This window comes from Lepisosteus platostomus, chromosome 2 (genome assembly GCF_059453375.1).
Source record: "Lepisosteus platostomus isolate fLepPlt1 chromosome 2, fLepPlt1.hap1, whole genome shotgun sequence".
Lineage (NCBI taxonomy): Eukaryota > Metazoa > Chordata > Actinopteri > Semionotiformes > Lepisosteidae > Lepisosteus > Lepisosteus platostomus.
In genome coordinates this window covers 4237622-4250599 of record NC_142612.1, presented here as the reverse complement: position 1 = coordinate 4250599, position 12978 = coordinate 4237622, and the positions used below count along the sequence as shown (strand labels likewise).

The 12978-nt window shown below is 37.9% G+C and overlaps 1 protein-coding gene across 13 annotated transcripts in view; it reads left to right on the top strand.

Annotated features, from left to right (window-relative positions):
• Positions 1-12978, top strand: part of dmd (dystrophin) — a 728682-nt gene that overhangs the window by 693732 nt on the left and 21972 nt on the right. For 11 of the 13 annotated variants that reach the window (XM_088646795.1, XM_088646880.1, XM_088646871.1 and 8 more), the window contains 4 exons: positions 1110-1221; positions 3156-3292; positions 5976-6014; positions 12270-12335. In XM_088646795.1, coding sequence (XP_088502921.1) covers positions 1110-1221; positions 3156-3292; positions 5976-6014; positions 12270-12335 — 354 coding nt within the window. The remainder of the gene's footprint in view (positions 1-1109; positions 1222-3155; positions 3293-5975; positions 6015-12269; positions 12336-12978) is intronic. The other 2 variants (XM_088646889.1, XM_088646803.1) reach the window with 1 other exon arrangement.

The window sequence follows — 12978 nt, the reverse complement described above, 5'->3', positions numbered from 1 at the left end:
CCGTTAGACTCTCCTTTCCTAAACCCTGCCAGCAGCAGCCTCTACAATTATTCAGATGCTTAATGCACCACCACTGAAAGTTGATTCAGCATATAAAACTCAAGTGCACATCATGACTTTTTTTTGCAACAAAATCAGTGCTGAATATAAACCAGAAGCGTAACTGTGAAGAATGGTTTCAGGTGTTTGCATGTCCTGTAAAAATGTTGAATTTCAATGCCGTAAATGTGTCTGGGGAAATTATCTTATTGCATCAACCACCCCTGTCATCAGATCTGTTTTGAAGAGCTGTAATATTTTCTGGAATTGAAAGTGGCAGGGCTGAGTCCCTTACGCTGCAGAAGTGACTTGAAGGCTGGTAAATCTCTGCCGGATAGCGTATTTGTATGCTTGTGAAAGAGACAACCTTGGCTTCACTTGTGAGGGAGGAAAGCTCTTGGCTTCATCATGTTGGCTAAGAAATGAATTTCAAATCACCATAGTTTCTTTGGGAGCCTAATAGAGCTGGTAAGTGTGTCTCTAGATTCCGTGCAGAGCTTATTGACCAAAAGCTGCCAGCACAGATTCTGAAGGGCGACTGATGTAAATCACAGATAATCTGCAGCACTCATTATCTTTGAGCACCTGTATAAACCTTAAATCAAAATTAAGTCTTTCTCTTTCCTTCTCTGTAACACTGCCTAAGCTAGGGTAAGATCCTGTTCAGTTCTTGTGTAGGACTGGAACGTTTCCAAAGAAATATGCACTACAGAAGTTTAGTTTAGAGTTTCTTAACCTCCTTGAGTGGCTTGGTGTACACGGCACTTTGCTGAACGTGGGCTAACCACTGACAGGTTAAATTCTGATTCGAGTTGAATGAAGAAACTGCATTAGGGGAGACTGCATTATATTCTGGCAGTCAAAAAGGGTAGGATTTTTTCTATCTGCATTTTAACCTGGGTTTCACAAATCAGATTGTTTTCAAATGATATAATCACATAAAATTCAATGCCACTGTTTGCTAAAAGAAAAAAAAAGAAAAATTAATATTCTGAATGTGAGGAAATTAACAACTCCCTCCCTATGCTCACTCATGTCAAAAGTTCAAATTGATCTTTCTTCTCCTTTAGGTACAGAAGTTTAAAGCACTTTAACTATGACATCTGCCAAAGCTGTTTCTTCTCTGGACGGATTGCAAAAGGTCATAAAATGCAGTACCCAATGGTTGAATACTGCACACCGGTAAGCTGACGAATTTAACTGCATGATACCGTCATTCACCATATATAACTCTGCTCTCATTAAATTACATTTTTACATCTAATGTCTGTCTCAGATACTGTTATAAAAAGCATAAATAGGAAGTCTTAAGCACAGAACAAGAAAGGTAGTGGTGGAATATATTGTGTCAGCAAAATATGCTGTCAACTTTGTGCAATGAGTGCTTGAGAAGATATTAAATATGCACGTTAACACAGCAAAAAAGCAGCCACGCTGAAGGAAAAAAATAACAGATGTCATTTTTTTTTAAATGAATAAACAGCCTTGTTTGTGTTGCGATAAACTCCTCCCAGGTGAATATGCTTCACTCCTCTTCACAGATTTCTCATGCCCATGCGTGGTCCGAAGATGTAACATTCAGATTCGCTTATCTTATTTTGCAGAGCTACAGTCGGAATGCGGAGGTTTAATTTCCTAGTAGCCTTTTAACCCATATCAAATGGGATAATCTTTAAATTCCCAGGAATTCATTGGTGGTGTTTACGCAGGTATACAAATGTGCTTTAGTCTCTGGCAGACTTCGTGTCATTGGCACTCAGAGCAGTAATCCCAAAAGTTTAGTAATTGGAGCCATGTAAGCATGAGTAAATGGCATAATCTAGTGTAAATCTGATTCTAGTAAATAAAAGTGCTAAATTAATGTTCTGTCCAATAAAGCAGGCCTCAGTGCCCAGGAATAATCAAGTGTTTATAGGTTTCAGAGATGATTTGACAGCAGGTGAACAGGCGGTTTGGAGACTGATGAGTGCATTTACTGTAGAATAACCATGTTTTTATGAGCCCACTATGGAGAGTGTGCTGAAGCATTAAGAGTTGTAAAGCAGGTTCATACCAGAGAGAAAATTGCAATAAGCTTTTAATCTGTAGATGCAACTATATATGTAGGGTCCAGTGCCCTTCTCTTGTGTGGAACTGTTCCTGTATTCCACGTTAAGGATCTGTACAATTGAGTTCTGCTGTCGTGTATTAAAACAGAATGAGGCATTAATAGGTGTCGATGTTAATGTATTCTATTTGTTTGAATATTGCAGAAATATTTTGAAGATACATTGAGGATCTTTACAGGGAAAATTGATTATTTGTAGGGCTATGTTTTATAAAGACAAAAGGAACTGCAATTCTGCCTTAACTGAATTACGTCTCTTATGTGAATAGCAAGATAGATTCGTTGAAAATGGACTGTAACATTTCCAATAAATCTATCCTGCTATTCATATAAGAAATGTAATTCCAGCTCAGAATGGCATGGTTTGCTTGAAGGCAACACTGGTTTCCTATATTGGACACAAATAACATCATAAATCAGCAATATTCATTGTTTTAACACTGAGAAATTAAAACGTCCATGCCTTATGCCAGCATTCCGTTATTATGCATGTGAAATAGAAGGGTCTGAGAAGAGCAGCTGCAAATACTCTTGATCCTTGTGTTCAAGGCTGGTAGGTCTTGGGTTAAGCCCCAGGACTTCGGTTTTGTTCTTTAATGAAAATAAAAAACATACTCAAATCGCAATAATTTTCTGGCTCGTACTTTTAGAAGATTCTGTTCCACAGATCCATTCCATATTACCAGCTACTGAAGTGCTAATCAATCCAAACGACATCATTTCCCACCTGCTTTTGTACTCTGTGGATTCTCCAAGATGTGAGTCGCAGCATCAGCACAAAATAGATGGCTTCAGATTCTGAGTCCTGCTCAGCTCTTCCACCTTGCTGACAAACGCAGATTAAGGCAGAGCTGTTTGAAGAGACTTGAGTCTTCTGTTTTGCCAGAAAGAAAACTAAGAGAGCGTGGGATTTGAGTCTAGAAGGCTGACCTTAAGGCCCACCCTGTCCAGTCAGTGTTAGCAGTTGTTAATAAAACAGGGGACTGATTGTTCTAAGTTTGCTTTTCAGACCACTTCTGGGGAGGATGTGCGCGACTTTGCCAAGGTGTTGAAAAACAAGTTCAGAACAAAGAGATACTTTGCCAAGCACCCCCGAATGGGATATCTACCCGTGCAGACAGTTTTGGAAGGAGACAACATGGAAACGTGAGTTAACACCGCAACACGATGACCTCTCCAGTCCCTCCAACCGAAATAAAATTCTTAGTGGGCTTTGTTTTTTTGGAACTTCCAAAGGGGCTCAGTTTTCATGTGTCTTTTCTGTTTCGGTTCCCCTCAAGAAAAGATGCAAGCTAACATCCAATTGTCACCATAATTACGGCAAAGGTTTTAATTTAACGTTATGAATATTTGTCAAAGCAATGGCTAGAAACAGAAAACCAAGCAAAAACACACACAAGCCTGAAATTGAGGCACAAAGACTTTTTTTCACATTGTTACTCTGTTTGAGCACAAGAGCCTGTATAAGTTTATTACTTGAGATTTTCTGTATCAACAGGAAACACAAAAGTCTCCGCCTTAAATTCTAATACATCCCAGGCATTTTAAAATTTGTAGCTTAATAATGTCCAAAGTGTTATGTAGAAAAGCACATAACCGGACTTCTTTTAGAATAAGAACTCTTTTAAAACAGCATGAAAATGCAGGTGAAATGAGTACTGGATGTTGAAATATCATCCATTTGACAAGAAGTTGTCTGAAGTAAAAAGTAAACTAACTGCTTGTTTTTTATGTTTGCTGTCATTCCATTCTTTTTTTTTTTAAATTGAGGGAAATTAATTATTTTTCCTGGCTCTAGACATTGTCCCATCTTTGCCCCAGCCTGAACAGACTTATACCTTCTGACCTGTGCTTCTTTTACATGATATTTATCTACCAAATAAACCAATCTGAAATTAGTCTCAAAATCTGTATGTATATACACATTGTATGCTTCTAAAATGGATGCATATCGAAGCCTTATTTAAAAGGTGAAACATTTGTACAGTTTCTAAGCTTCGCTTAGTCAAAAGCCCACATGTAAAAATGGTGGGGGTGAAATCTGTATTGCTCTCTTTCATCATCCAGATACTTTTTGCTGAGTGTCTTGAGATCCCTGAACAGATCCCTGTTCTCTCTTTGAGATTAAGCAGAAGACTCTAATGAGAGTCATCTCCCAAGCGGAGGAGTACCACTTCGTTCTTTTTCTGGGAAAGACGTGCAAATGGGAGAGCAGGGTATTTTGGCAGATACATCTACTTACTCATTAAATCACCAATTGTTGCTCACAAGATGATCAGCTTTTCTTTTACAGAAACCCATAAGCTTCCTGCTCAGCATGGAATGGGTAATTCAGTTGACTCCCAGTTTCTCACTGCCATCCCAAGACATACTGTACATAACCTTTCTCACTAAGCTTAATGAAAAACTTGTGCACATTAAAAAAATAGAATTTAATAGAAAACATTCCCTTACAACTTCTCCAGTGCACTATAATACATCTTTTGAAAACAGGGCATAAATTGCACATGACTAATTGCTACACTAGACACATTTTGAAAGCCTGACCTCTATCAAAACTGTCCCAAACCATGAAACCGGAGTCATTGTGACTGAATGTAATGATTATCTTTTCAATTTCTTTTCAGTTTGCATGTTTCACATTCCAGTAAACATTTTCAGTGCTGATTACATGTTGCAAGCAGGAAATTAGTTTTGCCATTCCTGTACATTTTTCAATAGACTTAACATTGGCTAATACAAGTTAAATTGGATTTGAAATTGTATTCAAAAAAGAATTTGAATTGTTAATTTAGGAAGAATGCAAAGAATAGTGTGCACAGCAGTCTATAAATGTATATTTTCAAAGGCCTGTAAAATTTAGAAAGCTTTAAAAGGTCAGTTTTCATGCTCCATCCCCCTAGAAATGGGTTGCAATTGAGCTGCAGAAATACTGTAATGTTGTTATTTTCTATAGCATACATCAATCAAGGGTGCATGTTGTAGTTTTGTGATTAAATAGATATAAGATTTACAGTATATTAGAATAGTGTCAATATTTAGTTTTTTTTTAAATAAGATTATGTCCCGTGATTCTGTAGCTTATTTTGAAGGTGTTAGTATTGAGAATTTCTTCTAACATGTAGCATACAGTATGCAACCTGTTCCCCTGTTTATAACTCTAATACATTCCTATTGGATTCTCTCATCAGTGTTCATGCGGTGTTTTTCTATTAGTGAAAACAGTCTGAAAAGTGGTCACTATGAGCATTTTTCTAGAAATGAAATTGCTGTTTGTTTTGAATTGGGTGTCTGATCAAGGTATGAACTCCTGCTCAAATTCAAACCCCTGCTCCCACATAGTGCTTTCCTGGTAGGAGAACAGGATGGGCCTCTATTGTTTACTCTTTAGAGTGACTCCCGAGAGAGCAAACCACCTCACCATTTCTTTCTGAAATCTCTGATTTGGCAAGACGTGAGTGAGTGTGTGTGGGCTGTCGAAGTGTGATACCATCTGTGCTGGGCTGAGGTATTAAAACACATTGAAGGTGCAGCTCCCGTGTCCCGCAGGACTGATCTTATGAAGGGTACTCTTATGACAGAGGACAACATTCATGCATCAAGAAAAATTCATATTGGCAAACTGCCCTAGAAGGAGAAGGAGATTGGTGAAATTTCCTCCCAAGCAGGCAATTGAACCTTAGCTTGTCTATCTTTACCTCCCCTCTTCCCTTTGGCTGCTGGTCATGACCATTTGCATTCTGCTCTTTTGATTTCGGTCCTTCTTGAAGTATTCTTCCGCTGGGTCTCTGCTGCCTCTGTCTTCATCTCCACATTTTTTGTCTTGCAGTCCTGTTACACTGATCAACTTCTGGCCCGTAGATTATGCGTGAGTACTCCCTTCTGCTGACCTGTGCAGCTGCTTTGCCCTACACATTTTTTTTATTTATGTAACATGATTTTTTTTTCTTTCTTGAATTCACCTCGGCTTCCTCTCTGTGCTTCACAGCTTTGACTTGGAACCTACTAGGAAAACTGGGCATTTATGCTCTCAAGTCGGCAATTGGCAAATTGGGTTAGAGACTGACTTTTGGTTCTGTGCTTTTTTTTCTGTATAGTATGACCGACTCCTTTGCAGTTTTGTGGAAAAGTAAGGCAACTTATGCTTACTAAATCGGGAATATTTTTTATATACATTTAATTTCTTTGTAATCTTCTGTAGGGTTAGAGGTCAAAGTAAATGCAAAAAACTAGTTGTTTTTTTTTGTATCAGTTGGAATTTGCTGTATTTGTTTTTCTTTCGTCAAAACATTTTGTTGGTAATCCTGACAATATTAATGTCTTTTTACAATTTCCGTTGGACAAAATTCTGTACATCTTTGCAGATATTGCTGATTGCAGCGTTATTTTGTTACCTAACCTAATGGTGATGGAAATCACAGTTTAAGAATTGTTACCTATTCATAGTCAAAGTATTGAGGATTGAAGCTGTTAAATCGCGCAGTGTAATTATTAATTACATCCAGAGAGAGGAACACTTTAATGCCATTGCTATGCTTACTGTAATAGAATGCAATCAGACTTCTGTCACCAAGGGTAATAGTTCACACACAAGTGCAAACAACTAATTGTTTTCTGTTATTCTTGACAACCAAGTCTTTAGTATTGGTTCAGACAAGTGTATAATCACTAGAGACCACTAGAATTAAATCAAATAACTTTCACTGTTGTTTTTGTGGACTCTCTGTGGTAGCTATGGTGATCTGTCAGAATTTAAATTCTTCTGACCTAGGAAGAATATTTTTGTATAACACATAAGAAGTGCTGTACTGCTTGCAGCAATTTTCATAATAAATAGTTGGTCAGAATTTAAAAATGTTTACCCAACCTTAAATGGCTGTTGAAGTTGGTAATTAAAGAGCAAATCTCAGTCACGTCATAGCTGACAACATGCATGTAAACCTTGAGAATAGGGGATTTGAACCTGAGAAAGGGGAGTGCTCTTGCCATTTACAAGCCTTGTTTACAGTTTTAGGCACAATAATTAGTTGTTAATTTAAGACATTCTAATAAAAAAAAACAGGAAAACTGAAAAACCATTTTGACCTACTCATAGTGTATGTTTATTTTGGTGAACTTTCTAATCTAACATTGAATGATAACTGAATTAGGTTCTGTGGGAAATTGAAGTGTTAAACTGGGCCTGCAAACCAACCTAGCAACAGGATGTGGGAGTGGCGTCAGAATCCGAACAGGCCTGTGTGAACGTGGCATCGGTAACTGTGTGGACACAAGCTCTTTTAACATTATTTCATTGCCATGACAACACAGGAGCTGCGGGAGTTGGTTATTATGAGCCCATTGAAATCAGAACAATGGAAGGGCCTGGTCTTAAAGTCTCAAATGGGTCAAGCAGACCCAGATGTGGAGAGAAGCCTCAGTATTTATTTTTTTTACTTTAAACTTTCTACACATTTTCGGAGGTGCATTTATGCTTGTGTCCCATAGACTTAAAAATAGGTAAATTCAGAGATATTAAATCAAGGACCCGATGATGTCCCACTGACTGTTCTGGTTTAGTGATGCTTGAGTGTTTTTTGAAAATCTCCCACTCAAGTTGAATTAAAAAACAATGAAAGAGTATGGCTTGTGCCTGTGACGTAAATATTTTTTGAGCCATTGTTTTTTTAATTAAAAAAATAGCAGCAATTGCAGAACGAAACGGACTCCCTTACTCTTCTCCCAGAGACCATCCAAAAAACATTAGACTGAAGGAAAACAAAAGACAACAAGAAAAAAAGGGAGGGAAGACATACTTAGACAAAGAAAACGAAACCTGAGATCATCAGAGTTAGTTTATCGATAGATGTGTCCCAGCCTGTGAAGTTCTGATAGAGGCTGAGTGTAGCAGACAAGCTGTGGACCTTTTGAGATGTAAGATACCCTGTAAATAATCATCATAAACCATGTAAATAACAAAGCAAGAAAAAGAAACTTGGCAGTATCCAACTCTTCAGAATAGTCTTCCTCACAGCAGACCTAGGAAAAGGCCAACAAGCAGAGGTTGAGAGAGAACTCATTTCCTTTTGTCCCTCGTGAAAGAAAATTAGAGAAACATCATCATGCCTGCTAATCACAAGCAGTGGGCAATTCGTATAACATGTGAATCATCTTCAGAAATTGAACACCACAGCCAAAACACCAATGAGAGCACACCCGTACCAGAGAGTAAAGGGTCAGCTAAGTTTGTCATGTGAAGTAGATAACACTGATTGTCAGATGCATGTCTTCCTTTCATGAAGCCTGTCTAAAAAAGGTGCATTAGGAATCTAGACACTGAGCCAAACATTTCTCACAGATCCTTGTGTTGTATTTTAAAAGAGAGAATAGACAAAAACTGAAGCTCTCCTTAGGGTCCTTAACTTTTTTCAAAAGAAGAGACTTCAATGCCACGTTCTGGTCCCTATGAAATGATTCAATCTATTTTGTTATATCAGAAGAGTCAAATTTGTCTCCATATTACAATCAGAAATTCTGATGACAAAGCATCCATTCAAGTTCATTCTTCTTTCAAGGATTTCAGAATTTATACCTGCTTCTCTAATGTAAGAGGTGCATCTAGTTCATTAGCCTGTCCAGGGGATAAATGCAATAATTCTAAGGAGCTAAAAAATATTATCTTTAATGGTTCAATCTGCTTTGCTTCTGATGTGTAGAACTAACTGCTGTACTGTATCGTTCACTTGTTTTGGGTGAGAAATCAGACGTTCTGTTGAGTCCTTCATCATATCCATAGAGGTGAATTGTTCTGCTTATTTAAGAGCAAAGCTAGAAGTGTGCTCAAACGTTTTGCACACCAGTAATAAAATTGCTTAGCATTATGTAGAAGAAATCCATCTTTTGGTCATGGATAGGCTTTTATGTTTACCCTTCAGAGAATGCAGTCTTTCCATCTAAGTATTACAGAATCTTTGTCTCAGCTGTGATTCAGTGGATCAAATGTTTTACTCTAGATTTCTGATTTGTTGCAGCATAGGTTTGTTCAGATTAGAGGCATAAGAAATTGTATTGCACATGGTAAAACATTTTGACAGCTCCAAAGATTAGATTAGGCAATTAATGTGTCTCTGGTGACATGTTAATTGATAAAACATTCCTCTAACCCCTCTTCTAGCTGCTGCACAAACACTTCCCTTTAAAAAAAGTATTAATAAACCTCCAGTATTTAGCCCTTTCAGTATCTTTAAGAAATTGAAACTATGCTACAGGAGCATGATCTGAAACAAATATTCTCTACTGCACACACATTTCTTGATATTACTAGAAATAGAAGTGCATTCTACTGAAGAATCTGTGCCATGCTGAAAATAGGTGTAATTCACCAATTGAGTATTTTAATAAGAATATGAGGTTGAAAATGAGATGTGACTAAATGCATTTTAACCTTAACCCAAATTGGTCAGATGTGCCGAATGACCTTCTGTTGTTTGTAACCTTTGATATGTTTTAAAGTCAAATTATACAACAGCAGTACTCAGAAATTATAGCCAAGCAGGAGAATCAGCAAACTGGATTTTTTATCCAGTCAAAAACATGCATCAAAATCATTTGGCGCATTTACAACTGCCAGACAGAACTCACTAACACATTATTCAGCTGCATTAGCGCATAATAAAACCTCCCTTCTGAAGTACTTCTCACAGAACAGACCTTTACATTCAGTAGTCATTAACAAGAATAATCACTCTCCCTCGTTTTCTTGGTGCAGTGGGGGATGTAATCATTTGGTGTTATTTTGGAAATGCACCACATCTTTAACAAGTGAGTTTCTTGCAAGCAAACAATGTCAACTTTTCTCCTAAATATCTATACAGACCCTGCGTTCCCTTAACAGGATTATTGATTTGAGCCCTGGAACACTTCAGGAGTTAATAACCACACTGTGTGTAATTGAGGTGTACAACTGCAAGTCCAAATAAGCAAAAGAAATAGACGAACCGTGGCTCAGCTCTTAGAAAATTCACAAACGCTCTGTGACAGTTACAGGTTACTTCCCATGTTGTGTGATGTAAATATTGATGTTTTTCTGGGGATTATCTGTTCTGGTTGCATGAAACCTGGTGCAATTTGAAATTATTTTAAGAGATTGCCCCCACTACAAGTTGATTAATGGGCAGGGCTCCAAAAACAACAATTAATTAAGCCCATTTTAAAATTCATTAGCTGTTTTAGGACAAAGCATTTTAGAGGACATTTCCTCCAGGACCTTTCATGCTCTATTTGACTATTTTCCTATAAAAATCTATTAGTGTGTGCAGTAACGTGCATTTGATTGCAATTACACAATTACAGAACAGAAAGGTGGTCTAGTCTGTATGGTCCATAGAGAAAGTAACAATAATACAAAACACGGACAAGCTTTTTTTACCTTTCCGGTGCAGGATATAGTGCCATAAAGCAATTAACACGTTTATTGTTTTTTTCTGTTTTTTTTTTATAAAACACACATTACTTGGGAGAAGTAACTACTGATATAAAATCAATATACAGTAGATGTTCACAAGAGGTACCAGATAACTGGACTGCACTGTACTTTAAAATCCAGCATTTACCTCTGTGTGAAAAAAAAAATCCTTCCCTTTTGAATTCCAAAGGCCAGTGCGATGTTCCTCTGGGCCCCAAGTGAACTTTGGCAGCACTCAGATGTCAGTATGTGAGTTAGCAGAGTGCTGAACACAGCGCTGAATAGCCAACCCACTGAAGTTACTCCAAGTGAATTTCCAGCCTCGAACGTGAGCGGACTTTGTTGTGTTCAGAAATGGATCAGCTCTTTCAAGCATAAGTCGGTCAGTTTAGTATGTCACTGGTGCGATAGAATTTCCGTGGAGGAAATCTTTTATTTCCCCCCTTTTTAAATTGGAACAAGATTCTAAATCCCATTTTTAAGAAAATAAATCTTCAGTTTAGTATTTAGAATTAGCCTAGCAGTATAAAATTATCTGAGGTTTTACATATCCCCCCAGCTCCATACTGGAGTGGAAGTGAGACTGAAAATTCATCTGTAATTAATTTAGAGTGTGCCTCTTGACAGAGATGTTTTGATATTGATTAAGTATAGAGACATAATTAGAATAATGGTTATTAAGGTACAAGCAACATGGTATATGAACACATGCAAAATCAAAGATGCAAGTTGCTATACTGAGCATCAAAAGAAACTATATTCACTATATGCGTGCATCTCTTTAGACGGACCTTTGTTTTTTTGCTGTTGATTAAATGTTTTTGGTATCATTGTGATTAACCGATCAATCATGACTAGCACTGTTGCTCAAGCACTAAATGCGTGAGAGGGTTGATTGGGAAAAGGTGATGAGGAGCTTTAACCTGATAAATGCCAAGTCTAGTGAAAATAAAGAAAACAAACACATAACAGGGGACCACTGTTGTCAGGTGAGAACACCTCAGGTGGACTTTCAAAGGGAGAAGCCGAGTCTCCTTTTGGAGGTTTTGTGCAGACCACACTGATGGCTGTCTGGGAGTATGATGCTGAATGGCAGATTACCGTGGTAGTCATTGGTATCATAGATAGTCTTAAGTGTATAATTCTGGGCAGGAGTGACTGGTCTCAGTGTACCAGAGGTCTAGTGACTTGTTAGCAACTAGACTGCACAGCTCTGCATTGATAGCTACCTGGCATTCTGACACAATAGCAGGATTGCGTACATCCTCATGTAAATCGTACAACACTGGGCTTCTTGAGAGATGAGAAACTTGTCACAGTTGCCCTCAAATCTATTGCTCTCACTGGTGGCCATGTGCCTCATGCTTCTAGGCTGTGGCTTTTTCGGTAGACCTTGTGGGTCAACCCTAGTCATGACAAATGACAGTCAGCATAATGAATTTATTTTCGTTATCTCTGTTCATTAAAATGTGCACCTCATACAGAAGTAATTGTCATTTTCCCTGATATTAGGTTTGTACATTTGTAGTAATAAGTGGTTGCTTTTGGTGCCCAGTAGGGATTCAGTTTATTTAGAGAAAAGGGTAATGATAACCTTGAAATTTATTCATAATGCTATAAGGTAGAATGTTGCTGCCTCCAAGCTTGTCATTACAGAAGATTTCTGTCTTCCTTTTACAGACCTACATCGTCCCCTCAGCTGTCACATGATGATACGCATTCAAGAATCGAGCATTATGCTAGCAGGTGAGCTGCATGTATTCGGTAAAAGTTCAGAAATGCTTTTAAAAAACAACCAGAAAAAAGGTCAGTTTAAAGTTTGAGATTCATGGGGCTCGTATTCATTCCAGTACAGGGGCTGTGTGTACACATCCACATGGGGGCAATTTAGAGACGCCAAGCCACCATGACTTTGAACGCAGGGAGGAAAGCAGAGCCCCTTGAGAGCATCCACACTATAGGCACCCCAGTCTGAAATCACACCAGGACCAGTGAGCTGTGAGGCATTAGTGCTAACTGCCATGTCATCATCGTGCTGCCCCACTCACACACTAGAAAATTAAAGTCTTAATTGTTTCTTTCTCAAGCGTTTCCTTTTGCCATAACTTGCCTTATAGACTGTCAGAGCAAATTGAGTTATTCAGGCTAGCCACAAGACTGCAGTTAAAATCATGTTTATTCATGCTGCACTCCTACAAACGCCACGCTAATTGTGCTGCTGAGCAGTTTATAAATTGCTTTCTCTCATAGATTACCAAGATGCATTATCAAAAAGTGCAGAATTGGTGGTTATGAAAAGATAATATGTTTAGCTTTTTTGTCAAAATAACACTTCAGTACCCTAGAGAGAATTTTAATGTTCTGTCAATTAAAATTTTAGTGACCAAAG